At 65.1% G+C, this 25480-nt stretch overlaps 1 protein-coding gene across 2 annotated transcripts in view; it reads left to right on the top strand.

The window, feature by feature from the left end:
* Nucleotides 1–24736, top strand: part of LRP1 (LDL receptor related protein 1) — a 74388-nt gene extending 49652 nt beyond the window's left edge. The window contains exons 41-89 of one of the 2 annotated variants that reach the window (XM_027727335.2): nt 81–452; nt 1498–1687; nt 2031–2235; nt 2686–2878; nt 3108–3233; nt 3319–3447; nt 4037–4156; nt 4765–4878; nt 5276–5425; nt 5683–5805; nt 6240–6356; nt 6546–6674; nt 6750–6872; nt 7355–7495; nt 7584–7771; nt 8275–8458; nt 8656–8741; nt 9005–9124; nt 9405–9592; nt 9997–10202; nt 10575–10763; nt 10915–11063; nt 11505–11598; nt 11886–12002; nt 12091–12210; nt 12667–12789; nt 13147–13272; nt 14049–14165; nt 15838–15944; nt 16090–16222; nt 16527–16646; nt 17090–17212; nt 17517–17660; nt 17735–17869; nt 18054–18173; nt 18458–18729; nt 18822–19000; nt 19244–19350; nt 19552–19668; nt 19757–19933; nt 20508–20648; nt 20761–20934; nt 21901–22062; nt 22425–22599; nt 22878–22982; nt 23154–23218; nt 23431–23518; nt 23627–23771; nt 24452–24736. In XM_027727335.2, coding sequence (XP_027583136.1) covers nt 81–452; nt 1498–1687; nt 2031–2235; nt 2686–2878; nt 3108–3233; nt 3319–3447; nt 4037–4156; nt 4765–4878; nt 5276–5425; nt 5683–5805; nt 6240–6356; nt 6546–6674; nt 6750–6872; nt 7355–7495; nt 7584–7771; nt 8275–8458; nt 8656–8741; nt 9005–9124; nt 9405–9592; nt 9997–10202; nt 10575–10763; nt 10915–11063; nt 11505–11598; nt 11886–12002; nt 12091–12210; nt 12667–12789; nt 13147–13272; nt 14049–14165; nt 15838–15944; nt 16090–16222; nt 16527–16646; nt 17090–17212; nt 17517–17660; nt 17735–17869; nt 18054–18173; nt 18458–18729; nt 18822–19000; nt 19244–19350; nt 19552–19668; nt 19757–19933; nt 20508–20648; nt 20761–20934; nt 21901–22062; nt 22425–22599; nt 22878–22982; nt 23154–23218; nt 23431–23518; nt 23627–23771; nt 24452–24589 — 7166 coding nt within the window. In that variant the 3' untranslated portion in view covers nt 24590–24736. Of the gene's footprint in view, nt 1–80; nt 453–1497; nt 1688–2030; nt 2236–2685; nt 2879–3107; nt 3234–3318; nt 3448–4036; nt 4157–4764; nt 4879–5275; nt 5426–5682; nt 5818–6239; nt 6357–6545; nt 6675–6749; nt 6873–7354; nt 7496–7583; nt 7772–8274; nt 8459–8655; nt 8742–9004; nt 9125–9404; nt 9593–9996; nt 10203–10574; nt 10764–10914; nt 11064–11504; nt 11599–11885; nt 12003–12090; nt 12211–12666; nt 12790–13146; nt 13273–14048; nt 14166–15837; nt 15945–16089; nt 16223–16526; nt 16647–17089; nt 17213–17516; nt 17661–17734; nt 17870–18053; nt 18174–18457; nt 18730–18821; nt 19001–19243; nt 19351–19551; nt 19669–19756; nt 19934–20507; nt 20649–20760; nt 20935–21900; nt 22063–22424; nt 22600–22877; nt 22983–23153; nt 23219–23430; nt 23519–23626; nt 23772–24451 lie in introns of both variants that reach the window. The other variant, XM_027727334.2, reaches the window with a different exon arrangement.
* The last annotated feature ends 744 nt before the right edge of the window (nt 24737–25480 follow it).

The following is a 25480-nucleotide window of genomic DNA, read 5'->3' as shown; positions in this document are numbered from 1 at the left end:
CGAGCGGGGAGAGCCAAACCCAGCCGAGTGGGCACGTTCTGCCCAGTCCCTCACCCAGTCCCCCCCTCTCCCCCCCGCAGGCACCAACATCTGCGCCCAGAACAACGGGGGCTGCCAGCAGCTCTGCCTGTTCCGCGGCGGCGGGCAGAGGACGTGCGCCTGCGCCCACGGGATGCTGTCGGAGGACGGGGTGAGCTGCCGGGACTACGACGGGTACCTGCTGTACTCGGAGCGCACCATCCTCAAGAGCATCCACCTCTCGGACGAGAACAACCTCAACGCGCCCATCAAGCCCTTCGAGGACGCGGAGCACATGAAGAACGTCATCGCCTTGGCCTTCGACTACCGCTACGGCTCCAAGGGCAGCAACCGCATCTTCTACAGCGACATCCACTTCGGCAACATCCAGCAGATCAACGACGACGGCACGGGGCGCAAGACCATCGTGGAGAGTGAGTGGCCCAGGGCTCCCCGTCTGTGTCTGCCCCCAGACCCCTCTCCCTGTCCTCCCCCACCTCGTCCTGCGCTCCCTCCCTCCCAGCCCGAGGGATTTTGTCCCTCGGATGACACGTTTTGGTGCTTTTGGGGGCGTTCGGGGCGGCGGCGGGCACGGGCTGAGCCGCGAGGTTTCTGAGGAGCCTCTGGAAGTGGACACAGGCACTGGGAGCAGTCTGCAGAGCTCGTTCTGGCACGGAGAGCGTGTCACGAGGCTCAGGCGTGCCTCTCTCTAGAAACAGGCACTGCAGCAAACTCAGGGTCAGCTCCACGCTCGCATTCGCCTCCTGAGGCAGCGCCCTGAGCCCTGACCCTCTCTGTGCCCAGCCCTGGCCTCACCCCCAGCCCTCACCTGGCACTTGCTTGGGTTTATTGGTACCTGCAGCAGCTTGAAAGAACCATGGCTGCTGCTCCAGGAGCTCCCTCAGCCAGGGCCGTGGCCATGCTGCTAATGAGCAGATTCACAGCAGCACTTGCCGTGGCTTTATCGCTGAGATGGGAGAGCAGGGCCCAGCTCTCACGGCTGCTTCATTAAACCCTTTGCTGAGTGTTAATGAGGGAGGAAGGATGGGTGCACAGTTCAACTTCCCTGGTCACCATGAGGCTTTGCCTCGTCATTTTGTGCCCCTGGAGCTCAGCTCTCCCCTGGCAGTGGGGGACCCTCCTCTTCCCAAAGCTGCTGCTGTGGACCTGGAGCAAGGTCCAGCTGGTTTGGAGCTTGAGAGCCAAATTCAAGTCCTTGTAGCATCATAGGTGTCCATCCCTCAGCCTTCCTGCAAGGGAGGGTCGCTGCAGCAGAGTTCTGCCTGCTGTGGTGTCTGCTCACCCCGAGCACAGACCCCAGCCCCACCAAGCATCCCCCTTGGCGTGGTGTTACCAGCAGCCCAAGCCTCCGGGGGTCGTTTTGGCTGTAATGTCCTGCAGTCAGGGTCAGCTCTGGCTGTGTGGGGTGAGCCGGCAGCCTCTGGGGCTGGAGGTGACCCCTGCCTGTCCCCCCCGCAGACGTGGGCTCGGTGGAGGGGCTGGCGTATCACCGTGGCTGGGACACGCTGTACTGGACGAGCTACACCACGTCCACCATCACCCGGCACACCGTGGACCAGAGTCGCGTCGGGGCCTTCGAGAGGGAGACGGTGATCACCATGTCGGGGGACGATCACCCCCGCGCCTTCGTGCTGGATGAGTGCCAGAAGTGAGTGGCTGTTGAGGGTCCAGCCAGCCCCCCCCCAGGGGTCCCCTTCCTGGGGTGGAAGCTCTGGATCCCAGCACAGAGAGGGCTGGAGCCCAGGGAGGAAGGGCCGTGTGCCCCCCTCACCATGAATCCTTCAGCACCCTGACGGAACAACAGGCCCCCTGTCCCACCCCCATCCACGGGGTGCCACATCTCCCAGCTGGCTGCAGCAGCCTCTTTCCTCCCCCTCCCACTCCCTTTTGTGTGGGAATGATGTCCCATCCATCCCTGAGTCCCCGGGAGCCCCCCAGCTGTGGAGGGGTGGGCTGAGCTGGGGCTGCAGAGGGTGTCTCTCCCCTTCCAGCCTCATGTTCTGGACCAACTGGAACGAGCAGCACCCCAGCATCATGCGAGCCACCCTCTCTGGTGCCAACATGCTCATCATCATCGACCAGGACATACGGACGCCCAACGGGCTGGCCATCGACCACAAGGCCGAGAAGATTTACTTCTCTGATGCCACGCTGGACAAGATCGAGCGCTGCGAGTACGACGGCTCCAACCGCCACGTGAGTCCTGACGGGGAGGAGAGTGTCCAAACTGGGGCTGGAGCGTGGTCAGAGGGAAGCAGAGCTATCCCCGGGGCTGGGGGAGATCAGACATCCCCCAGGGGAGGGCACTCTGTGTTTGGGGGGCTGTGGGACTGTGTCTCACAGCAGGTTCCTCCTGCTCACGGCTCGCCTGTGTCCCTGGGAAGTGAGGACATAGCCTCAAGCTGCACCAGGGGAGGTTCAGCTTGACCATCAGAAGGAATTTCTTCATGGAAAGGGTTGTTACATGTTGGAACAGGCTGCCCAGGGAGGTGGTGGAGTCTGGGAAGTGTTCACGGCCAGGTTGGACGGGACTTGGAGCCACCTGGTCTAGTGGGAGGTGTCCCTGCCCATAGCAGGGGGCTGGGAACTGGGTGATCTTCAATGTCCCTTCCACCCCAGCCCATTCCACCATTCTGTGCCCGGCAGGTGATCCTGAAGTCGGAGCCCGTGCACCCCTTTGGCCTGGCCGTGTACGGCGATTACATCTTCTGGACGGACTGGGTGCGCCGGGCCGTGCAACGCGCCAACAAGTACGTGGGCACCGACATGAAGCTGCTGCGCGTGGACATCCCCCAGCAGCCCATGGGCATCATCGCCGTGGCCAACGACACCGACAGCTGTAAGGACCCTCTGCCCGTCCCCGCAGCCTCCCCAGCTCTGCCCCTCAGCCTGTCTGCAGGCCAGGGGAAGGGGAAGCCACTCGGGGAGACCGGGTGTCCCCTGCGCCCCTGTAGCCCCGTGGGAAGAGCCTGGGGAGGGATCCCGACTTCTCTTTGCCCCAGCAGGGCGGATGAGGGGCAGGCACTGCTGGGTCTGTCCCTCCTGTGACCTCTGTCCCTCTGTCCTAGGTGAGCTGTCCCTGTGCAGGGTGAACAACGGCGGCTGCCAGGACCTGTGTCTGCTCACCGCCAAGGGACACGTCAACTGCTCCTGCCGCGGGGAGCGGGTCCTGCAGGAGGATCTCACCTGCAAAGGTGAGGGCATGGGAGGGAGCGGGGAGTGGAGGGGGAGAGGCCGATCTCAGCCTGGCAGAGCTGACGTTCCCTGTGCCCTCCCCAGCCCTGAATTCCACCTGCAACGTTCACGAGGACTTTGAGTGTGGGAACGGCGACTGCATCGACTTCAGCCGGACCTGCGACGGCGTCGTGCACTGCAAGGACAAGTCGGACGAGAAGCAATCCTACTGCAGTAAGGTTCCTCCTCTTGCTGCCTTGCTCACCCACACACACACCCTGGCACCCACAGACACCCCGTGCGAGCCCTCGGCTCTGCTCAGAGAAACACAGACGGGTTTGGGTTGGAGGGGACCTTAAAGATCATCCCATTCCACACCCCTGCCATGGGCAGAGGCACCTTCCACTAGACCAGGTGGCTCCGAGCCCTGTCCAGCATGGCCTTGAGCACTGCCAGGGTTGCTTGGCAAAGGGAACCAGGACTCTGGAGTGTCCTCATGTCCCTCAGGTGCTCTCAGTCACTCCTGCCCTCCCAGAGGTGCACCCAGCCAGGCTTTGAGGTCTCCAGACCTTTTCCAGTGTTGGGGGGCAGGCTGGAGAGTGGGACACCTCGAGCTGAGCTGGTGGGGGCTGCAGCACCTCCTTCAACACCAGCCCTCACCCCTTGGAGTGGCCAGCCCAGCAAGAGGAGCGGGTTCCCTAATCCTGCTCTGTAGTTTCTTCCCCTGCTGAAGGGTCCCTGAGGATCTGAGACCCTCGGGGGTGCCCGCCCTCCCTTGTGCTCACCTCCTCCTCCTCCTCCTCCTCCTCTTCCTCCCCGGCAGGCAGCCGCAAGTGCAAGAAGGGTTTCCTGCACTGCATGAACGGGCGCTGCGTCGCCAGTCGCTTCTGGTGCAACGGCGTCGACGACTGCGGGGACAACTCGGACGAGGTGCCCTGTAACAGTGAGTGTCTGCCTGGCACCCGGCCAGCCCTTGCCAGGGCTCCGTCAGCTGCCTGGGACGGGGACAGCGGCGGCGGGAGGGAGTGACCGTCAGCTTGACAGGAGCAGAGCAGAGCCGGGGCTGAACGGAGAGCCAAGGTCAAGCTCGTGCTGCTTGTAAAGCTCACGGAATGACAGCTGGGAGGAAAAACTCCTGGGCGTGGGCACGCAGCACCCAGAGCCTCCCGAGAAGGGCGGTGTGACACCCAGCAGGGGCGCAGGGCACGGTGTCACTGCTCCTCATGGCTCCCAGGCATCCCAAAGGCAGCATTCCCTCCGGGCAGCAGGACCTGTCCACTCGCTCCCAAACTGCCAGGGATGGTCAGGAGCTTCCCAGAGCGCTGTCCGGGACTGGTAGTGCCAGGGAGAGGGGCTCAGGCTGCCAAGAGGCACTGGGTCTCATCCAGAAGGGGATCAGAGCTGGGAGTGCGGGATGAGAGCCCAGAGCTGTGTGGGCAGTGGGGGTGTGTGGGTGCCCCTCTGCAGCGCCAGTGGGTGCCCTGGGCTGGGTGTGCACTGGGGTCCCCCCTCCCAACCTCACCCGCTGCTCGGGCTTCTTCCCCCTGGCAGAGACCAGCTGTGCTGCTACCGAGTTCCGCTGCCGGGACGGGACCTGCATCGGGAATTCCAGCCGCTGCAACCAGTTCATCGACTGCGAGGACGCGTCGGATGAGATGAACTGCAGTGAGTGCCCCAGCTCCTGGCCCCTGGCCCTCCCCTGGCTCTGGGGATGCTCCTGCCCTCGGTGCTCGTGGTGGGGACCTGGGTTTTTGGGATCTGTGCTGGCTTGGGAAGGGAGGAGGGCCCTGCTCCCGTCCCACAGCCCCGGCGCTCCTGCACCTGAGGCAGCCCCAGCCCACCACTGCAGCCCCCCCGTGCCGTGCTCGGCACCCACCATCCACCACCCCCCCAGTCCTGGAACCTCAGGGCACATGTGGGGCAGCCAGCTGGGTGCTGTGTGGAGAGGGACAGGCGCTGGGGGCAGCGGGAGCTGGACCAGGGGCTCCTGCTGTGGGTCCTGCTGTGGGTCCTGCTGTGGGTCCTGCTGTGTCACCGGGGCTCCTGCCGTGGTTCCTCGCAGCCGCCACCGACTGCAGCAGCTACTTCAAGCTGGGGGTGAAGGGCACCACGTTCCAGAAGTGCGAGCACACCTCGCTGTGCTACGCGCCCAGCTGGGTGTGCGACGGCGCCAACGACTGCGGGGACTACTCTGACGAGCGCAACTGCCCCGGTGAGAGGGGGGGGAGAGGGACCAGGGGGACCAGGGGGGTGGTGCTGACCCTCCAGCTGGCTGCGACCCTTTGGGGTCTGTTTGGGCCACGGGGGCTCTGTTTGCCCACCGGGACGGTTCGTCCTGTGCCCTCGCAGCTCCTGCCTGGAGGGTGCCGGGGTGTGGGACCTCGGGGGGATTTTTGGGGGAGGAATCCTTCAGCTCTGAGTCAGGGGGAGGCAGGATGTGGCCACGCTGATGTTCTCCTCACGCGCCAGGCGCGAGGAAGCCCAAGTGTCCAGCCAACTACTTCGCCTGCCCGAGCGGGAGGTGCATCCCCATGACCTGGACGTGCGACAAGGAGGACGACTGCGAGAACGGCGAGGACGAGACCCACTGCAGTGAGCGGCAGGGTGGGGAGAGCCACGACTCGGGCCCTGGCACGGGTGGTGGGGCTGGAGGGTGGGCAGGGCCCTCTTCTCTCCCTGACATCCCTTTGCCAAAGGCCAGACCCCAGGTTCTTCCCCTCCCGTGGTCTCACTCACACACCGGGGTATGAACGGCCTCGTGTGCTGGTTTGCTCAGTGCACACACAGGTGTCTGTGACCTGTTTGAACGTGGCCAGTTAGGGCTCCCTTCAGCTCCATTTTTACTTCCAACCTCTCTGTTAAAGCCCCAAACAGTGCTCAGGGGAACCTCCCCAGCTCCAGGGCAGGGAGTCCCAGTCCAGCACCCCCCTGGGCTCCCGGAGCCTGTCTGGCCCCGCCTGGCCGTGCTCTGCTGCCATCTCCTCCCCTTATCACCTCGCTCTGATCCCCCTCTTCTCCTCCCCCAGACAAGTTCTGCTACCCTGTGCAGTTTGAGTGCAACAACCACCGCTGCATCTCCAAGCTCTGGGTGTGTGATGGGGCTGATGACTGCGGGGATGGCTCTGACGAGGACAGTCGCTGCCGTGAGTCTGCCCCAGCCCCTCTCCCCCTTCTCAGTCCCTGCCTGCTCCATTGCTGTGTTCCCACAGCCGTGTTCCTGCCTTTGCCCATCCCTTTCCCACCCTGAACTCTGGATCTTGGGGCTCCCTGGAGATGTGCCGGTCCTCCAGCAGTGAGGTGACCAGGCTCCTTCCTTCTCCTCCCTTCCCCAGGGCTGACCACCTGCAGCTCGGGATCCTTCCAGTGCCCGGGCACCTACGTGTGCGTGCCGGAGCGCTGGCTCTGCGACGGGGACAAGGACTGTGCGGACGGAGCCGACGAGACCCTGGCTGCCGGCTGCCGTGAGTGCCCGAGGGTCTGGGGGGGGCAGGAGGGCCAGGGGGAGGGCAGGGGCTGATGGTGGTGCCTCCCTGCAGTGTACAACAACACGTGTGATGAGCGGGAGTTCATGTGCGGGAACCGGCAGTGCATCCCCAAGCACTTCGTCTGCGACCACGACGACGACTGCGGCGACGGCTCCGACGAGTCCCCCGAGTGTGGTGGGTGTCCGTGAGACTGAGGGGGACAGTGAGGGCTCTGGTGGCTTTGGGACAGGGCCCTGGGGGGTCTTCATTGCCCAGCAGGGGTTTGATGTGAGCAGGGTGAGGGGGAACCTGGAGAGGGAACAGAAGGAGTTCAGCGGTGGAGAGCTGCCGGAAAGCAGCTTCCCAGCCCTGCTGCAGGCATCCACCCTGGCACAGGGATCCAAACCCACAGACATCCAAACCCACAGAGGGATCCAAACCCGCAGAGAGATCTGTGTGCCTGCAGAGCAGCCCTGTCCCAGGCCAGCTGCAGGAGGTTTGGCCATGCAAGGCTCTGTGGAGCCCCCGTGTCTCTGGGTGGCTCATGAAGTCGGGGTGGCTCCACGGTGCCCGTCTCTCTGGGTGGCTCGGGAAGGTGGGGTGGCTCCGTGGTGCCCCTGTCTCTCTGGGTGGCTCGGGAAGGTGGGCTGCTGCCTGAACCCCCCTCCCTCCCCCAGAGTACCCCACCTGCGGCCCCCACGAGTTCCGCTGTGCCAACGGCCGCTGCCTCAGCAACCGGCAGTGGGAGTGTGACGGGGAGTTCGACTGCCACGACCACTCGGACGAGGCGCCCAAGAACCCACGCTGCAGCAGCCCAGGTACCTGTGGGGGCCAGGGCGGGGTCCTGGCAGGGGGAGTGGGGTCCCAGCCACCCCCCCACTGACCGCTGCTGCCTCCTCTCCGCAGAGAACAAGTGCAACGACTCCTTCTTCCTCTGCAAGAACGGGAAGTGCATCCCCGAGGCGCTGCTCTGCGACAACAACAACGACTGCGCCGACGGCTCCGACGAGCTCAACTGCTTCATCAACGAGTGCCTCAACAAGAAGCTCAGTGGCTGCTCCCAGGAGTGTGAGGACCTCAAGATCGGGTACAAGGTAGGGGGCCAGGGGCTGGGGGGGCTGGCTGGAGGGGTCGTCGAGTCATAGAATAGCCTGAGTTGGATGGGACCCACAAGGATCATCAAAGTCCAACTTATTCCCCTGCACAGGGCAACCCAAAATCCCACCATGGGCCTGAGAGCGTTGTCCAAATGCTCCTTGAGCTCTGGCAGGACTGGGGCTCTGAACTGCCCTGAGGAGCCTCTTCCAGTGCCCAACCACCCTCTGGGGGAAGAACCTTTTCTTAATATCCAACCTCAACCTCCCCTGACACAGCTCCAGCTGTTCCCTGTCCTTCCTTCCCCACAGACGTGAGGGTTGTATCTGTCCTGTGCCAGCTGGGCAAGGGACACAACGCGGGCGCTCCTGGCACCGCTTGTGCATCCCAGCTGTCCTTGCTGAGCCCACGTGTCCCACGGTGACACCTGTCACCTCCCAGCACCTGTCACCTCCCAGCACGCGGGCCGGGGGGGTCTGACAGCTCCGGGTTGCTCCTGCAGTGCAGATGCCGTCCCGGCTTCCGGCTGAAGGACGACGGGAAGACGTGCATCGACATCGACGAGTGCTCCACCACCTACCCCTGCAGCCAGAAGTGCATCAACACCCTGGGCAGCTACAAGTGCCTCTGCACCGAGGGCTACAAGCTCAGACCCGACAACCCCACCAGCTGCAAGGCTGTCACAGGTGAGAGCCAGGTGTGGGCGTGGCACCCGGGATGCTCCCGGCGACCGTGGGATGCTCCTGGCACTGGAGTCGGTCACAGGGTGAAGTGGCTGCTCCCAGCTCGTGAAGGGGTGGGGCAGGGAGGGTGGCAGGCCTGCAGGGTTCTGCCCGTGTCCCAGAGGTGCTTCCCTGCCACTTCTCTTGCTTTCCCCCTGCAGATGAAGAGCCCTTCCTCATCTTTGCCAACCGGTACTACCTGAGGAAGCTCAACCTGGACGGCTCCAACTACACGCTGCTCAAGCAGGTGTGGGGCCAGCTGGGAGCAGGAGGGGCACCAGCCCCGTGTGGCTGGGATTTTGGGATGGAGGGGGGCCCAGAAGGACATGGGAGCTACCAGCTGGGGAGTTTGGGCTCTTGGCTTCCCAGGGGGATGGTGGATCCATGTAAATGGCAGGAGGTCACTGTAGGCAAGGAGCGGGCAGTGAGGCTGTGGACTCTGTAAAGCCCCTGAAAGCCCTGTGCCATCAGCTGAGGCTGCCACAACCCTTCTCCCTCCCTCCTTCCCAGGGGCTGAACAACGCCGTGGCTCTGGATTTCGACTACCGGGAGCAGATGATCTACTGGACCGATGTCACCACGCAGGGCAGCATGATCCGCCGCATGCACATCAACGGCAGCAACGTCCAGGTGAGGGGCTGGGGCAGCCCCTGGTCCTCACCCACCAGGGGAGCCCAGGCTGGCACCTGGGACGCCAGGGAAGGGGCACCAGCCCTGCTGTGGGGTCATCACTGGGCTCAGGGAATCAGCCCGGATTGCTGTGGGATTGTTTTCCATCCCCACCCCGAGCAGGGGTGGTCTCCCTGCTGCCCTGAAGAGGGGGGCAAGGAGTCTGGGAAGGGGGAAAGGGGACTTGACCGGGGTTTGGTTCTCCCTGTCCAGCCCCAGCATCTCTGGTTCCTCCTGGCAGGTTCTTCACCGCACGGGGCTGAGCAACCCCGACGGGCTGGCTGTGGACTGGGTGGGAGGGAACCTGTACTGGTGTGACAAGGGCCGGGACACCATCGAGGTGTCGAAGCTCAACGGCGCGTACCGGACCGTGCTGGTCAACTCGGGCCTGCGGGAGCCCCGGGCGCTGGTGGTGGACGTGCAGAACGGGTGAGAGCCTGGGGGACGTGGACCTTCCCCTCTGCACTGGGGAGGGGCTGTGGTCACCTTGCCATAGTCCTGGAGGCTGGGAGATGGGACGAAGCCTTCTCTCCTGGCCTTCGGGGTGCTTTTCCCTGCCTCGTGCCCATGCACCTGGGATGTCATAGAATTCCAGAATGGTTGGGTTGGAGGGACCTTGAAAACCATCTCGTTCCACCCCCCTGCCAGGGGGCACTTTGTGCTATCCCAGGTTGCTCCAAGCCCCATCCAACCTGACCTTGGACACTTCCAGGGACGGGACAGCCACAGCTTCTCTGGGCAACCTGTGCCAGGGCCTCCCCATCCTCACAGGGAGGGATTTCCATGGTTTGGGCCGGGCTCAGCTTCTCCCTGCTCTTCTGTTTCGTCCCCAGTTACCTCTACTGGACGGACTGGGGGGACCACTCTCTGATCGGGAAGATCGGCATGGACGGCACCAACCGCAGCGTCATCGTGGACACCAAGATCACTTGGCCCAACGGCCTCACCCTCGACTACATCAACAGCCGGATCTACTGGGCCGATGCCCGGGAGGACTACATCGAGTTCGCCAGCCTGGACGGCTCCAACCGGCACACGGGTGAGGGCGACGGGGCTCCCGGGCGGCCAGCGGGCCCTGGGGGGCTCCCGGGCGGCCAGCGGGCCCTGGGGGGCTCCCGGGCGGCCAGCGGGCCCTGGGGGGCTCCGGGGTGGCCAACGGGCCCTGGGGGGCTCCCGGGCGGCCAGCGGGCCCTGGGGGGCTCCGGGGTGGCCAACGGGCCCTGGGGGGCTCCCGGGCGGCCAGTGGGCCCTGGGGGGGCTCCAGGCTGTGGATCAGGCGTGGCAGTGGGAGCCGGGGCTGCTGGGCACAGTTCCCAGCTCCAGCCACTCCTCTGTGCCCAGGGAAGGGGCGGATTCCCTGTGGGAGGGGGACGCGGGGCAGCCCCTCAGTGACCGCCCGCTCCCCTCGCAGTGCTGAGCCAGGACATCCCACACATCTTCGCGCTCACCCTCTTCGAGGATTTCATCTACTGGACCGACTGGGAGACCAAGTCCATCAACCGGGCCCACAAGACGACGGGAGCCAACAAGACGCTGCTGATCAGCACGTTGCACCGGCCCATGGACATCCACATCTACCACCCCTACCGCCAGCCCGACGGTGAGCGGGGCCGGAGAGCGACCCTGGGAAAGGGATGCCAGGCTGGGCAGGGGAGCAGGAAGGGGGTGACAAGGGTCCTGCAGCTCCTGTGTCACCCTGAGGGTCCCCAGCTCGGTCTGACTTGCTGTTGTCCCCCTGCTCTCCCCTGCAGTTCCCAACCACCCCTGCAAGACCAACAACGGCGGCTGCAGCAACCTCTGCCTGCTCTCGCCGGGTGGGGGGCACAAGTGTGCCTGTCCCACCAACTTCTACCTGGGCAGCGATGGCAAAACCTGTGTCTCCAACTGCACAGCCAGCCAGGTAACCCCCTGCCTGCCTGCCCCTGCCTGCCCCTGCCTGCCCCTGCCTGCCCCTGCCTGCCCCTGCCTGCCCCTGCCTGCCTGGACATCCCCTGTGTCCTCTCCATGTCTGTCCTGCCGTGGTCTCCCCAGGGGTGCTGGGGTGCAGATGTCTTCTGTGGGCACAGGCAGCATGTCCCTCCTGTGGCACTTCACCTTTGGGGGAGCCAGAGACCCTCCAGCTCTGGAATGTTCTGCCTGTCCCCCCTCCTCAAACCCCAGGGGCTGGGTGGGGCGGGTACAGGGTTAAGGCTTTGCTCCAGGTCAGCACATGGAGTGTCCAGAGGGTACCTCGGACAGGACAGCACAGGGTCAGTGCCCTTGGCTGAGCTCTCTGGGGACAAAGCCTTTGGGGTCCTCTTTCCCTATCCCAAGCCACCCCACGAGCTCCTCTCTCCATCAGTTTGTCTGCAAGAACGACAAGTGCATCCCTTTCTGGTGGAAATGCGACACCGAGGATGACTGCGGGGACCGCTCGGACGAACCCGAGGACTGCCGTGAGTGCCGGGGGGTGACCCCAGCTCCTGACACCCCAGCACCCCTGGGCTGTCTGACAAACCCCGTGGAGGGGAGGGTCACCCCAGTAACGGGGCTCAGGGAGCAGTGGGACACGCCTGTCCCTGTGTAGGGACTGTCCCACGGAGCAGAGCCGCCCCTTCCCTGCGCCGAGCCTGGGATTGGGTGCTGGGTCCCTGCTGAGGTCCCCTGAGGGGGAAGCGAGGGGTTGAGGTTCGACCTGAAAACATTCCCCAGAGCAAACCTGTCCCCCCGTGTCACCCCACAGCTGAGTTCAAGTGCAGGCCGGGGCAGTTCCAGTGCTCCACAGGGATCTGCACCAACCCAGCCTTCATCTGCGACGGGGACAACGACTGCCAGGACAACTCGGACGAGGCCAACTGCGGTAGGTTCCCGTGTCCCCTCACGACCCCCAGGCCCCCCCAGCACGGGGCTGCAGCCTGTCACCCCCTGACTGTGTCATCTCCCCCCAGACATCCACGTCTGCCTGCCCAGCCAGTTCAAGTGCACCAACACCAACCGCTGCATCCCCGGCATCTTCCGCTGCAACGGGCAGGACAACTGTGGGGACGGGGAGGATGAGAAGGACTGTCGTGAGTGGGGGTGCTCGGGGTGTTGGGTGGGAGCAAGTGTGGGCTGGGCTGAGGGGCTCAGATCCCTGTCTTGGGGTATTTGGGGCTTTCTCCATAACCCTGCTCAGCACAGAGCTTCTGTCCACATCACCCCACTGCCTTACAGACACTCCTCCTTCCTAGTGGAAATGAAATCCTTAAATCCCTTAAAGTGGCCTGTTTGGTATTTGTCCTGGATTTGGGCTGAGCCTGTTGCCCAGCCGAGGGATCTGTGGCCTCTGCCCTTTACCCTATAGTTGGGAATCTTCTGGGGCCACCATGGGGCTCTGCTCCCCTCTCCCACACCGAGCATGGCCAGACCCCTGTGATCCCCTGAGCATCCTGCAGCCCTGCAGGTGGTTTTTAGGGGGCAGGGAGTGACTGGCAGCCCCCCGTCTGCCCCACTGCCCCTCCTGACACCCCTTCTCCCTCCTGCAGCGGAGGTGACCTGTGCCCCCAACCAGTTCCAGTGTGCCATCACCAAGCGCTGCATCCCCCGGGTCTGGGTCTGTGACCGTGACAACGACTGCGTGGACGGCTCTGATGAACCTGCCAACTGCAGTAAGGGGGGGCCTGCGTGGGGAGGGGGGGCTGGCCACGCCAGAAATGGGGGCTCCCCACTGCTGGTCACCAGCGTGTGTCTGCAGGGTGGTGGGTCCCTGCTCAGCCCCTCCTTGGTCCCTGCTCAGTCCCTGTGGGCGGTGGGTGATGGTGGTGGTGGCTCTGCCTGGGTCTCCCCTGCTGGAATCCTCCTCTCCCTGACTTCTCCCTGGAGAGCTGCTTGGAAGCAGGGGGGTCTCACCCCCTGTTCCAGGCAGGAGCGCTCAGCCAGCTCCAGGCTGTTCCTCGGCCCCGTGGAGAACGAAGCGTGCCCGTGCTGACGCCCTCTCCGTCCCCGTGTCACTTTGTCCCCTGCAGCCCAGATGACCTGTGGGGTGGACGAGTTCCGCTGCAAGGACTCGGGCCGGTGCATCCCGGCGCGCTGGAAGTGCGATGGGGAGGACGACTGTGGGGACGGGTCTGACGAGCCCAAGGAGGAGTGTGGTGAGCAGGGGCTGGGGGGACGGGCCCGTGTCACCTCCAGCCCCCCCATTCCCCACGGGCAGGCTGGCCTGGCGCTGGCTGTCCCCTCTGGGGGGTTTCAGCTGCTCCTTCTGCAAGTGCTGCAGGCACCAGCGGGCTTGGAGGGAGGTGTGAGACAATGCTGAGCCCTGTCCCTGTCCTGGCCCTCCTGGGGGCAGTGCTTCCCTCTGTCCCTGTCCCATCCCTGCCCTTGTTTGGGGCAGTGCTGACCCCTGTCCTGTCCTGGCCCTCCCCGGGGCAGTGCTGCCCCCTGTCCCTGTCCCATCTCTCCTTGTTTGGGGCAGTGCTGCCCCCTGTCCCTGTCCCATCTCTCCTTGTTTGGGGCAGTGCTGACCTGTCTGTGTCCCATCCCTGCCCTTGTCTGGGGCAGTGCTGACCTGTCTGTGTCCCATCCCTGCCCTTGTCTGGGGCAGTGCTGACCTGTCTGTGTCCCATCCCTGCCCTTGTCTGGGGCAGTGCTGCCCCCTGTCCCTGTCCCATCCCTCCCCTTGTCTGGGGCAGTGCTGAGCCCTGTCCCTGTCCCCTCCCTGCCCTTTTCTGTGGCAGTGCTGCCCCCTGTCCCATCCCTCCCCTTGTCTGGGGCAGTGCTGACCTGTCCCTGTCCCATCCCTACCCTTGACTGTGGCAGTGCTGACCCCTGTCCCATCCCTGCCCTTGTTTGGGGCAGTGCTGCCCCCTGTCCCATCCCTGCCCTTGCCTGGCAGTGCTGACCCCCCCGTGCTGTCCCTGTCCCCCAGACGAGCGCACGTGTGAGCCGTACCAGTTCCGCTGCAAGAACAACCGCTGCGTGCCGGGCCGCTGGCAGTGCGACTACGACAACGACTGCGGGGACAACTCGGACGAGGAGAGCTGCAGTACGTGCCACCCCCCGGCCTTTGGTGTCCCAGGAGTGGAGCACAGGAGAGGGGAGAGGTTGGGGCCCTCCTCAGACCCTCTCCTGCTGCCCGTGGTCGCGGCGATGGGGGCAGTGCCGGGCTGGGAGCCTGGGGAGCTGCCGTGTCCCCCGGCCAGGACACCCCTGACTCCAGGGGTCTGGAAACCCTGGCCCTGCACAGGGGGGGCTGTGCTGAGGAGACACCCCAAGGGTGACAGGTAATGGGGAGGGGGTGACCCCGACACCCTCCCGGCAGCAGCGCAGGGGCCCAGTGTGGCCACAGCCACCTGTAGGCACCTCGTCCTGCTGGCACTGGAGCGGCTTTGCCACCGAGCATTGCCCCAGGTGGCACCTGGGATGGCTGTGGGGACACACGGAGCCATCGGGAGGGACCCAGGTCACAATCCCGAGCCTGGGCCAGTGCACAGGGAGGTTGCAGAGTCGGTGCTGTCCCTTAGTGAGTTCCCACCCTGTTCCCACCCACCCGCTGAGCAGCAGAGGAGTGTGAGTGTTCTCATGGGTGAGACAGTTCCCGGGACTCTGCTGTGGGTGGGAGCACAGCCCTGTCCCTCTGGAGGGTCCCAGGCTGCCCATGGGATGGCACCAGGGTCTGCTGCTGGACCCTTTCCCATCCCACAGCACCAGGCTGCTGCCAGACCAGCACGGTGCCCACCGGGTCCCTGTGTCTCCCTGCAGCTCTTTAGGGTGCAGCTTTTGTTTTCTTTTCTGTTGATTTCCCGTCGTGTTTTTGAGTTTGTGCCATTTCACTTCATCTTATGTTTTTCTCCATTTTCACACTGTCGTTATGGGGCGCTCAGAGGTAGGTTCCTGCCAAAATCTTTTAATTCCATGTACAATCTCTCTAAAATCAATGAAGACAATAATTTCCAGGTGAGGGCAGAGGGGTCGGGACTGGACAGCCCAGGTGGATTTACTGAGCATCAGCACCAGCATCTCCCTCCACGGAGCTGCAGCTGGGGAGGGTCTGACCCTGCTGCTCCGCAGGGCCCGTGCATGGCTCGGACTTGGCTCCAAAACCCGTCCCCACTGTGACCCTTCGTGCTCCAGCTGGACACCCCCTACCCCGCTCTGCCCCCACAGTCCTGCTCCATGGCCAGAGGGTCCGTGTGCCCCAAAGCCCCGGGGCCGTGGGGAGGGGAAGGGTCCCAAGAGCCTCCCGGGTGGGCGGCTGTGCCACGTGCCATCCTCCTGGATTTGGCACCAACTGTGCCAATGAGCTGCGAGGGGGTGTCTGTCCCCGTGTCCTGCGAGGGGGGACAGGGGTGAGGCTCTGCCAGGGCACCGCTGCCGTTCCTCCTGCCCGAGGGGCAGCCAGGGTGGGCAGCGAGTGGGGCTGGTGCTGCCTGCACAGAGAGTGAGTGACCCGGGGGACAGCCAGTGCCCCCCGAAACCCCTGCAGGGAGCTGGCAGCCCTGGAGCGGGGTGGGAAGGGGGCTGGGAGGTGGTACCAGCCGTGCCCTTCTCCGTCAGCTCCCCCGGCTCTGCTTGCACCCCCCGTGTCCCCAGTGCCACTGGCCGCGTGTCTGTGTCAGCCTGTGCCCCCCCAGCTGTTGGCCAGGGAGACCCCCCGCCCCTGCCCCCTGCCCTGGCTGTCCCCACGCTCAGGGGACACCCGTGTGCTCTGTCCCCAGCGCCCCGGCCCTGCTCCGAGAGCGAGTTCTCGTGTGCCAACGGCCGCTGCATCGCGGGCAGGTGGAAGTGCGACGGGGACCACGACTGTGCCGACGGCTCCGACGAGGTACAGCCCCTCTGCCCTGCCCAGCCTGGCGGGGGGCACGTGTGTCCCCCACCTGCCTCTGTCCTGGGGCTCAGAGCGCGGGCGCAGCGGCTGCCACGGCCACCCCACGCCCCTGCTGACCGCGTCCCTCGGCCGTCCCCTGCAGAAGGACTGCACCCCCCGCTGCGAGTTCGACCAGTTCCAGTGCAAGAACGGGCACTGCATCCCCATGCGCTGGCGCTGCGACGCCGACGCCGACTGCATGGACGGCACCGACGAGGAGAACTGCGGCACCGGCGGTAACGGCAGCGCCGCGGGGCACCCGGGGCTGGGCGTGTCCCACCACCGCCACCCTCGTGTCACCTCTGTCCCCGCTCCCCCGTGTGTGTCTGCCCCGCTCTGCCCAGTCCCTGGGCACACACGGACACAGATCCCAGCCCTGGAAACCCCCCAGCCCTGGGGACTCCCCCTCCCACCCCATCCATGCTGGAAGTTGGAATCGCGGCCCCGGGCTGGGGTTTTGGCAGCGTGGGCTGACATGTCCCCTCCTGTGTCCCCTCCTGTGTCCCCTCCTGTGTCCCCTCCTGCCCTGCGCTGTCACAGTTCGCACGTGTCCCCTGGACGAGTTCCAGTGCAACAACACCCTGTGCAAACCCCTGGCCTGGAAGTGTGACGGGGAGGACGACTGTGGGGACAACTCGGATGAGAATCCCGAGGAGTGCTGTGAGTGATGCCGCGGTGCCTCTGCCCCGAGCACCCCCTGTGCCCCGGGGATGGGGGGCAGTCCGGGGGCTCGGGCACCGCTGCGGGGACCAGGGGGACTGGAGGGACCTATGGCAGCTCCTCTCGGGGGCGGCTGGGGGGGCCAGGGGGAAGGAGGTGCCTCCTGTGAGGGAGTGGAGTCGCAGAGGGGCTGGGTGGGGCGAGGGGCTGGCGGTGGGGAGGGGGCTGGGGGGGCCGGGGCTGGGCGAGGAGAGGGCTCCCAGCAGCCGGGCAATTGTCTTTGCTTCAGTCTCTTTGCTTCAGCCTCCGGAGCCCGCTCGCCCGCGTGGGACAGCCCTCCCCAGAGAGCGGGCAGAGGCCGAGCAGCAGCTCGTGACAAGTGTGACAGCCTGGCTCTGGCGTCTCCTTTCACCGTCACCGTTTGTTTCTGTTTGCTGGTGCAGTGAAATTCCAGTGTCCCCCCAACAGACCGTTCCGCTGCAAGAACGACCGGGTGTGTCTGTGGATCGGTCGACAGTGCGACGGGATTGACAACTGTGGAGACAACACGGATGAGAAGGACTGCGGTGAGTGGGGCTGCCCGTGGGCACGGCCCTGCGCCTCCGTGGCGGGGGTGGCAGGTCACCAGGTCACTGTGGCCCTCGGGATGGTCCTCCCAGAGCCCGGGATTCAGGTGGTGGGGTTGGCTTTGCCCACTCCTTCCTCCCAAAGCCGGGGTGTGGGTGCAGCACCTCGAGTCCCTGCCTGCTCCCTGCCCGTGCTGTTGGCACCCGGGGGGTCCCACAGGGATGGTGCCCAGGGACACAGGGGTCACAAGGACACAGGGGTCACAGGGACACAGGGGTCACAGCCGCCGCCCCTCTCCCGCAGAGTCACCCACGGCCAAGCCCAAGAGCTGCAGCCAAGACAAGAACGAGTTCCTGTGCGGGAACAAGAAGTGCATCAGCGCCAACCTCCGCTGCAACTTCTTCGATGACTGCGGGGACGGCTCCGATGAGGAATCCTGCTCCCACGGTGGGTGGGGGGCCGGGGCGGGCGCTGGGGAAGCTGCCGTGACACGTGTGTGTGATGGCACCTTCCCCCCGCAGAGCACAAGTCCTACGACTGCATGACCAACAGCACCATGTGTGGGGACGAGGCGCAGTGTGTCCAGTCCCAGTCTGCCTCGTACTGCACCTGCCGCAGGGGCTTCCAGAAGGTGCCGGACAAGAATTCCTGCCAAGGTACTTCCCACCACTGCTGGGGAGGGCTCGGGATGGGGCTGCTGGGTTTGTGCTTGGCCTTTGCCAGTGAGATGTCACTTCACAGCTGTGGAGGGAGGGGCTGGGGCAGCAGGAATGGTGGTGTTGGGGCACAGGGACAGGGCACCTTCTGGGTCTCCCCCTGATCCCGTGTCCCACTGCCCAGACATCAACGAGTGCCTGCGCTTCGGGACCTGCTCCCAGCTCTGCAACAACACCAAGGGCTCCCACGTCTGCAGCTGCGCCAAGAACTTCATGAAGACGGACAACATGTGCAAGGCGGAAGGTCAGGAGGGAACAGGGACCCACAGGGGTTCTGCATGTGCCCAGGACCCTCCGTGTGCCCAGGGCCTCCCATGGGACCCCTCTGCTCTTCCCTCCATCCCCCTGCACCTCTGCCCACCGTTCTGGCACCACCAGTGCTGTCTGTCTGTCCCTGGCTGAGGGACCCCCAAGTGACCCCAATCCTGTCCCACTGGGGAGCAGGCTAAGCCCCCACTCCTGGCTGAGTCTCTGCTCCCAGTCCAGCCCATGCCAACCTCTCCTCCTCCTCCTCCTCCTCCTGTGCAGGCTCTGAGCACCAGATCCTCTACATCGCTGACGACAACAAGATCCGGAGCATGTACCCCTTCAACCCCAACTCTGCCTACGAGCCGGCCTTCCAGGGCGACGAGAACGTGCGCATCGACGCCATGGACATCTACGTCAAGGGCAACAAGATCTACTGGACCAACTGGCACACGGGCAGGATCTCCTACCGGGAGCTGCCCGCCTCCTCCTCCGCCTCCACCGCCTCCAACCGCAACCGGCGCCAGATCGACGGCGGCGTCACCCACCTGAACGTGAGTGGGCTCTGCCGGGGCGCGGCGGGGACACCGGGGTGGGCCGGGGGTGTCCTCCCCCCTCACCTCCCCCTGCTCTCTGCCCCACGCAGATCTCAGGGCTGAAGATGCCGCGGGGGATCGCCATCGACTGGGTGGCCGGGAACATTTACTGGACGGACTCGGGGCGGGACGTCATCGAGGTGGCGCAGATGAAGGGCGAGAACCGCAAGACGCTGATCTCGGGGATGATCGATGAGCCCCACGCCATCGTGGTTGACCCGCTGAGGGGGTGAGAGACCTGAGCCCTTCCTCCCTTCCCCTGCCCAGCCCTCTCACCTCTCTCCCCTCACCACAAGCCCGCACGTGGTGGCAGCTCCCGATGCCCCAGTGTCACCCTCTGTGTCACCTCAAGTTGCCCCAGAGTTGCCTGGGGGCTCCAGGACACTGTGGGAACAGCATGGGAAGGTTTCTGCTCCAGTGGGGCATCAGGCTGTCCCATTCCCGTGGGAATGACCTGCCTGTGTCCTTCCAGGACGATGTACTGGTCAGACTGGGGCAATCACCCCAAGATCGAGACGGCTGCCATGGATGGGACGCTGCGGGAGACCCTGGTGCAGGACAACATCCAGTGGCCAACAGGTGAGCAGAAACACGTAACAGGAGGGGCACGAGGGGAGCAAAAGCCTTGATGGGGCCTTTTGTGTTGGGGAGGGTTGTTCTGGGGGCTCGGAGCCCCACGCCAGGAGGGTGCAGGGGTGGCAGGGGGGCTGCTCTGCAGGTCACTTGGTCAGGAGGGGCTCGGGGTGGGCTGAGGGCTCACTGGGGGCCGTGTCTCCTCAGGCCTGGCCGTGGACTACCACAACGAGCGGCTGTACTGGGCCGACGCCAAGCTCTCCGTCATCGGCAGCATCCGGCTCAACGGCACCGACCCCGTCGTGGCCATCGACAACAAGAAGGGTAAGTGGTTCCCGAGCCCCACGGGGGTCCCCAGCCCAGGATCCACCCTAAATCCCTGCCCCCACACGTCCCCTCTCGGCTTCCCCAGGGCTGAGCAACCCGTTCAGCATCGACATCTTCGAGGACTACATCTACGGCGTCACCTACCACAACAACCGCATCTTCAAGATCCACAAGTTCGGGCACAAGGCTGTCACCAACCTGACGTCCGGCCTCAACCACGCCACCGACGTCGTGCTCTACCACCAGTACAAGCAGCCGGAGGGTGAGTGCGAGCCCAGGACCCCCACTCTGCTCCCAGGGTGCGAGGGAGCTGCTGGGGCCTGACCCCTGTGTGAGGTGCCAGGGGGTGAGGGGAGTGCTGGCACTCCTGACCCCTGTGTGAGGTGCCAGGGGGAGAGGGGAGTACTGGCACTCCTGACCCCTGTGTGAGGTGCCAGGGGGAGAGGGGAGTACTGGCACTCCTGACCCCTGGTGTGAGGTGCCAGGGGGTGAGGGGAGTGCTGGCACTCCTGACCCCTGGTGTGAGGTGCCAGGGGGTGAGGGGAGTGCTGGCACTCCTGACCCCTGGTGTGAGGTGCCAGGGGGTGAGGGGAGTGCTGGCAGCGCTTGGGAAGAGGGGACTGAGCCCCGCAGCTCTGAGCCCAAAGTGGGGGGGGTCTGGGTGGGGCAGAGCAGGGGGGTTTGTGGGGTGGGTTGTGGGCGCAGTCAGCTGGTGACCCCGGGGCATCGAGGGCTTTGGGGGTGTCCTAAAGCTGTTGGGGAGCAAGGAGGGCTGTGGGTCACCGTGCTGTCCCCACCCCACTGTCCTCACCACCCTGTCCCCTCCCCGCCTGCAGTGACCAACCCTTGTGACCGCAAGAAGTGCGAGTGGCTCTGCCTGCTGAGCCCCAGCGGCCCCGTCTGCACCTGCCCCAACGGCAAACGCCTGGACAACGGCACCTGCGTGGTCATCCCCTCGCCCACCGTCTCCCCGGTCGGTGGGTGACACCAGAGGAGGAGGAGGAGGAGGGAGGAAGGGGAGGAGAAGGGGGGTCGGGTCCCGCCAGCGCGGTCCCGCTCACCCCCGTCCCCTCCATCCGTCCCTCCCAGTGCCCACCACGGACACGTGTGACCTGGTGTGCCTGAACGGCGGCAGCTGCTTCCTCAACGCCCGCAAACAGGCCAAGTGCCGCTGCCAGCCCCGCTACAACGGGGACAAGTGCCAGATCGACCAGTGCTCCGACTACTGCCAGAACGGGGGCACCTGCGCCGCGTCCCCCTCGGGTGAGCCGGGGCTGCCCGCCGGTCCCGGGAGGGTGGGGGGACGGACGGACGGATGGACGGATGGATGGATGGAGGGATGGATGGATGGATGGATGGATGGATGGATGGACGGATGGATGGACGGATGGATGGAGGGATGGATGGATGGATGGATGGATGGAGGGATGGAGGGATGGATGGATGGATGGAGGGATGGATGGATGGATGGAGGGATGGATGGATGGAGGGATGGATGGACGGATGGACGGATGGATGGACGGATGGATGGATGGATGGACGGATGGACGGATGGACGGATGGACGGATGGATGGATGGATGGATGGACGGATGGAGGGATGGATGGAGGGATGGAAGGGATGGATGGATGGGATGATGATGGCTGGATGGATGGATGGACGGGATGGACGGATGGATGGCTGGAGGGATGGCTGGGATGGATGGATGGAGGGCGGATGGGATGGATGGATGGACGGATGGACGGATGGATGGATGGATGGATGGACGGATGGAGGATGGATGGAGGGATGGAGGGATGGATGGAGATGGATGAGGGATGGAGGGATGGATGGAGGGATGGGTGGATGGATGGATGGAGGGATGGAGGGATGGAGGGATGGATGGAGGGATGGATGGGGATGGATGGATGGAGGGATGGATGGATGGAGGGATGGATGGGGGATGGAGGATGGAGGGATGGATGGATGGAGAGGGGACTGGAGGATGGGATGGATGGATGGATGGACGGATGGATGGACGGATGGATGGACGGATGGAGGGACGGATGGAGGGATGGATGGATGGAGGGATGGATGGATGGACGGATGGATGGATGGACGGATGGATGGATGGAGGGATGGAGGGATGGATGGAGGGATGGATGGATGGACGGATGGATGGATGGATGGATGGATGGACGGACAGACGGGTGGGCAGCGGGCTGATGGCTCTCACCCATCCACCCACAGGAATGCCGACCTGCCGCTGCCCCACCGGCTTCACCGGGCCCCGGTGCAACCAGCAGGTGTGCACGGATTACTGCCAGCACAACGGCAGCTGCACCGTGAACCAGGGCAACCAGCCCACCTGCCGCTGCCTGCCCACCTTCATCGGGGACCGCTGCCAGTACCGTGAGTGCCACCCGTGCCACGGGGCGGGGTGGGAGGAGGGGGCCCCACCCCTGGGAATCCTTGGGGACCCCAGGGGACAGCACTGGAGGGATTAAGTGCGCTGGTGCCCCTGCCCTGGGGATATTTGGAGACCTTTGGGGACCTGGATGGATCAGGCTCACAGGTCCCCTTCCCTCTTTTGCGGGTGCTTGGGGTCCCCTGGGGAAGCACCTGTGGATTGGGTTCCCAGGTCTCCCTCTTCCAGGGGCTGATATCTGTGGAACTGGGGCAGTGTGGTGCTCCATGAGGGACCAGGGCCACCAACAGCCCTCTGGAGGGGCTGGCAGGGAGATGCCCACCCTGACCCTCCCTGTCCCCCACAGGGCAGTGCTTCGACTACTGCGAGAACGACGGCGTGTGCCAGATGACAGCCAGTGGTGCCAAGCAGTGCCGCTGCCCCCCTCAATTCGAGGGCGCCCAGTGCCAGGAGAACAAGTGCTCCCGGTGCCAGGAGGGCAAGTGCAGCATCAACAAGCAGAGTGGGGAGGTCTCCTGCACGTAGGTGCTGGGAATCATCGACCTGGAGGGAGGAAGAGGGGTGGTGGGCACAGAGACCCCTGAGAAAACCTGTCTCCTGTGGCTGGATCTGAGGCCCCCGGGAGGAGGGCGAGGTGTCTCCCCAGAGCCCATCCTGGTGGCCCAGCAGCCGTGAGCTGTGCCAGTGGCACGAGCCAACAGCCAAGTCCTGGGGGGCTGAGTTGGGGGGGGCCCGGGGCATCCAGGGGGGCACGGGGCAGCCAAGGGGACCCACGGGGCTGATCCCCTGTGCCCCACAGCTGCCCCGACGGGAAGATAGCCCCGAGCTGCCTGACCTGTGACAACTTCTGCCTGCACGGCGGGACCTGCTCCATCGGGGACAAGACGCAGCTGCCCGAGTGCCTGTAAGAGCCGGGGGGGCCGGGGGGGCTGTTTGCCCCCCCAAGACGTGACTGACACACCCCGCTCTGTGTGCCCCCCACCCCACCCTGACCCCAGCTCTGTGCCCACCTCTGCCCCCTCCCTCCCCGCCTGGCCCTGCCCCGCTAACCCCGCTGCTCTCCCTGCCCTCCCAGGTGCCCCGCGGGGGTGACGGGGCCGCGCTGCGAGGATTTCATCGTCAGCGAGCAGCAGAGCAGCCGTAAGTGGGGGCAGTGCTGGGACCCCACCCCACCCCACCCCACCCCAGGGGTCAGGGCCGTGTGGCTGTCGGGGATCCAGGGCTGCCCGGTGCCCCCATTTCGTGGTGGAGGGGGGACAGGGCCGGCCCAGGCGGCTGGACCAGGGGTGGGGGGGTGTGAGCACCGACCCCCCCCCACAGGCTCTGACTGTTCCCGTCCCTTCCTCCCGCAGGAACAGCCTCCATCGTCATCCCCATCCTGCTGCTCCTCATCCTGCTCACCGTGGTGGCTTTTGTCTGGTACAAGTGGAGAATTAAAGGGTGAGTCGGGGCGGGGCAGGAGCCCTCCTGTGCCAGCTGTGAAAGCCTCGAGGGCGTGGGGCAGCTGTGGGGCATCACTGGCACTGACCCTCTGCGTGTCCCCCCCAGTGCCAAGGGCTTCCAGCACCAGCGGATGACAAACGGTGCCATGAACGTGGAGATCGGGAATCCCACCTACAAGATGTACGAGGGGGAGCCCGACGACGACGTGGGGGAGCTGCTGGACGCCGACTTCGCCCTGGACCCCGACAAGGTGAGGGGCTGTCGGCTGATCGGGCTCCAGCCTGGGGTGGGGGTGCAGGGAGGGCACGTGCTGGGTGTGGGGGGCACTCTGCTGTGGCAGTGCAGGGGGGGGGCTCCGAGGGGTTGAAAAAGCTTTGGGGCTGGGGGGGATTCTGGGAGTCTCAAGGCTTTGGGGCTGGGGGGTGTCTCTGAGGGGTCACAAAGGCTTTGGGGCTGGGGGTTTCTGAGGGATCACAAAGGCTTTGGGGCCGGGGGGGTGTCTCTGAGGGGTCACAAAGGCTTTGGGGCCGAGGGGGTGTCTCTGAGGGGTCACAAAGGCTTTGGGGCTGGGGGGTGTCTCTGAGGGGTCACAAAGGCTTTGGGACTGGGGGGTGTCTCTGAGGGGTCACAAAGGCTTTGGGGCCGGGGGGGTGTCTCTGAGGGGTCACAAAGGCTTTGGGGCTGGGGGTTTCTGAGGGGTCACAAAGGCTTTGGGGCTGGGGGGTTTCTGAGGGGTCACAAAGGCTTTGGGGCTGGAGGCTGTGGGGGAGGGATGGCAGCACCACAGCCCCAGCGGGGACCCGGAGGAGGTCACGGCTGGTGGGGGCTCTCACCGGGGCACTGCGGGGCAGGGGACACCCCTGGGGGGGCGGCAGTTCTGGGCGGGGGGGGTGTCCGTGCCCTCTCCCACCTGCTCCCCCCTGTCCACAGCCCACCAACTTCACCAACCCCGTGTATGCCACGCTCTACATGGGCGCCCACAACAGCCGCAACTCCCTGGCCAGCACGGACGAGAAGCGGGAGCTGCTGGCGCGGGGGGACGATGACCTGGCAGACCCCCTGGCATAGGGGGGGCGAGGGGCCGCAGGGCCCGGCACAGCCCCCGCCCCAGGGGCGGGCGGGGGGGGCCGGAGGGGCCACGAGCCGCTGTATAAATGTACAAATGAAGGATTATTACTTTTCTATGTGAGCAGTATTATTACCTGTATATTCCCCCGTCCCAGGCCTCGGCGTCTTCATTGCCAGACCCGGCTTTGGTTTATTTTAAATCTCTTTACATTGGGCCCCCCCCCTCCCTTCCCTTCCCCTCCCTCCCCTTTCCCTCCCCCGGGACAGGCTGGCGTGTTGGGGTACGGGGTGAACACCCCGCGGCTGACGGGAGATGTGGGGTCACCACCATGGGGGGCACGGGGGGGGTGGCAGAGCAGGGGCCACACGCTCCCCACCCCCCAACCCCGGCAGCTCCCCTCTCCGAGGACCCCGTTTCCTTTCCCCCCCCAAATCTGCCGCTCCCCGGGTTCCCCCTTCTCCTGCAGCTCTGCCCCTGCAACCCGCCCTTGGCTCCCGTTCCCTCCCCTCCCTCCTCCTCTTTCCTTCCCTCTTCCCCTTCCTCCTTCCCCACCTTTCCCCTCCCCGTTATCCCCCTCCCTCTCCCCCATTCTCTGCCCGACTGTTACAGGGGCCAGGACGAAGCCCCCAGCCCCGCTGTGGTGGGGGGGGGTCCCAGCCCCACGGGCCCCCACTCCAGCCCCTCGCCTGCCCCCGGCCCGCTCTCCAACGTGCACATTTTTTAACAGGAAAAAGAAAGAAAAAAAAAAAAAAGGCCACAACCCCCCCTGGAGATGACTTAGCTTTTATAGTAGAAATAAATAAACGCATGGGGGGGGCGGGGAGGGACCCCATCCTTTTACTTGGGGGGAAATGTTTTAATAATTTTTGCTGGATTACTTTACAACTAAA

Source organism: Pipra filicauda, unplaced genomic scaffold (assembly GCF_003945595.2).
Source record: "Pipra filicauda isolate LSUMZ 115617 unplaced genomic scaffold, ASM394559v2 scaffold640_size194452_pilon, whole genome shotgun sequence".
Taxonomy (NCBI): domain Eukaryota; kingdom Metazoa; phylum Chordata; class Aves; order Passeriformes; family Pipridae; genus Pipra; species Pipra filicauda.
This window is presented reverse-complemented; position numbering and strand designations above follow the sequence as displayed.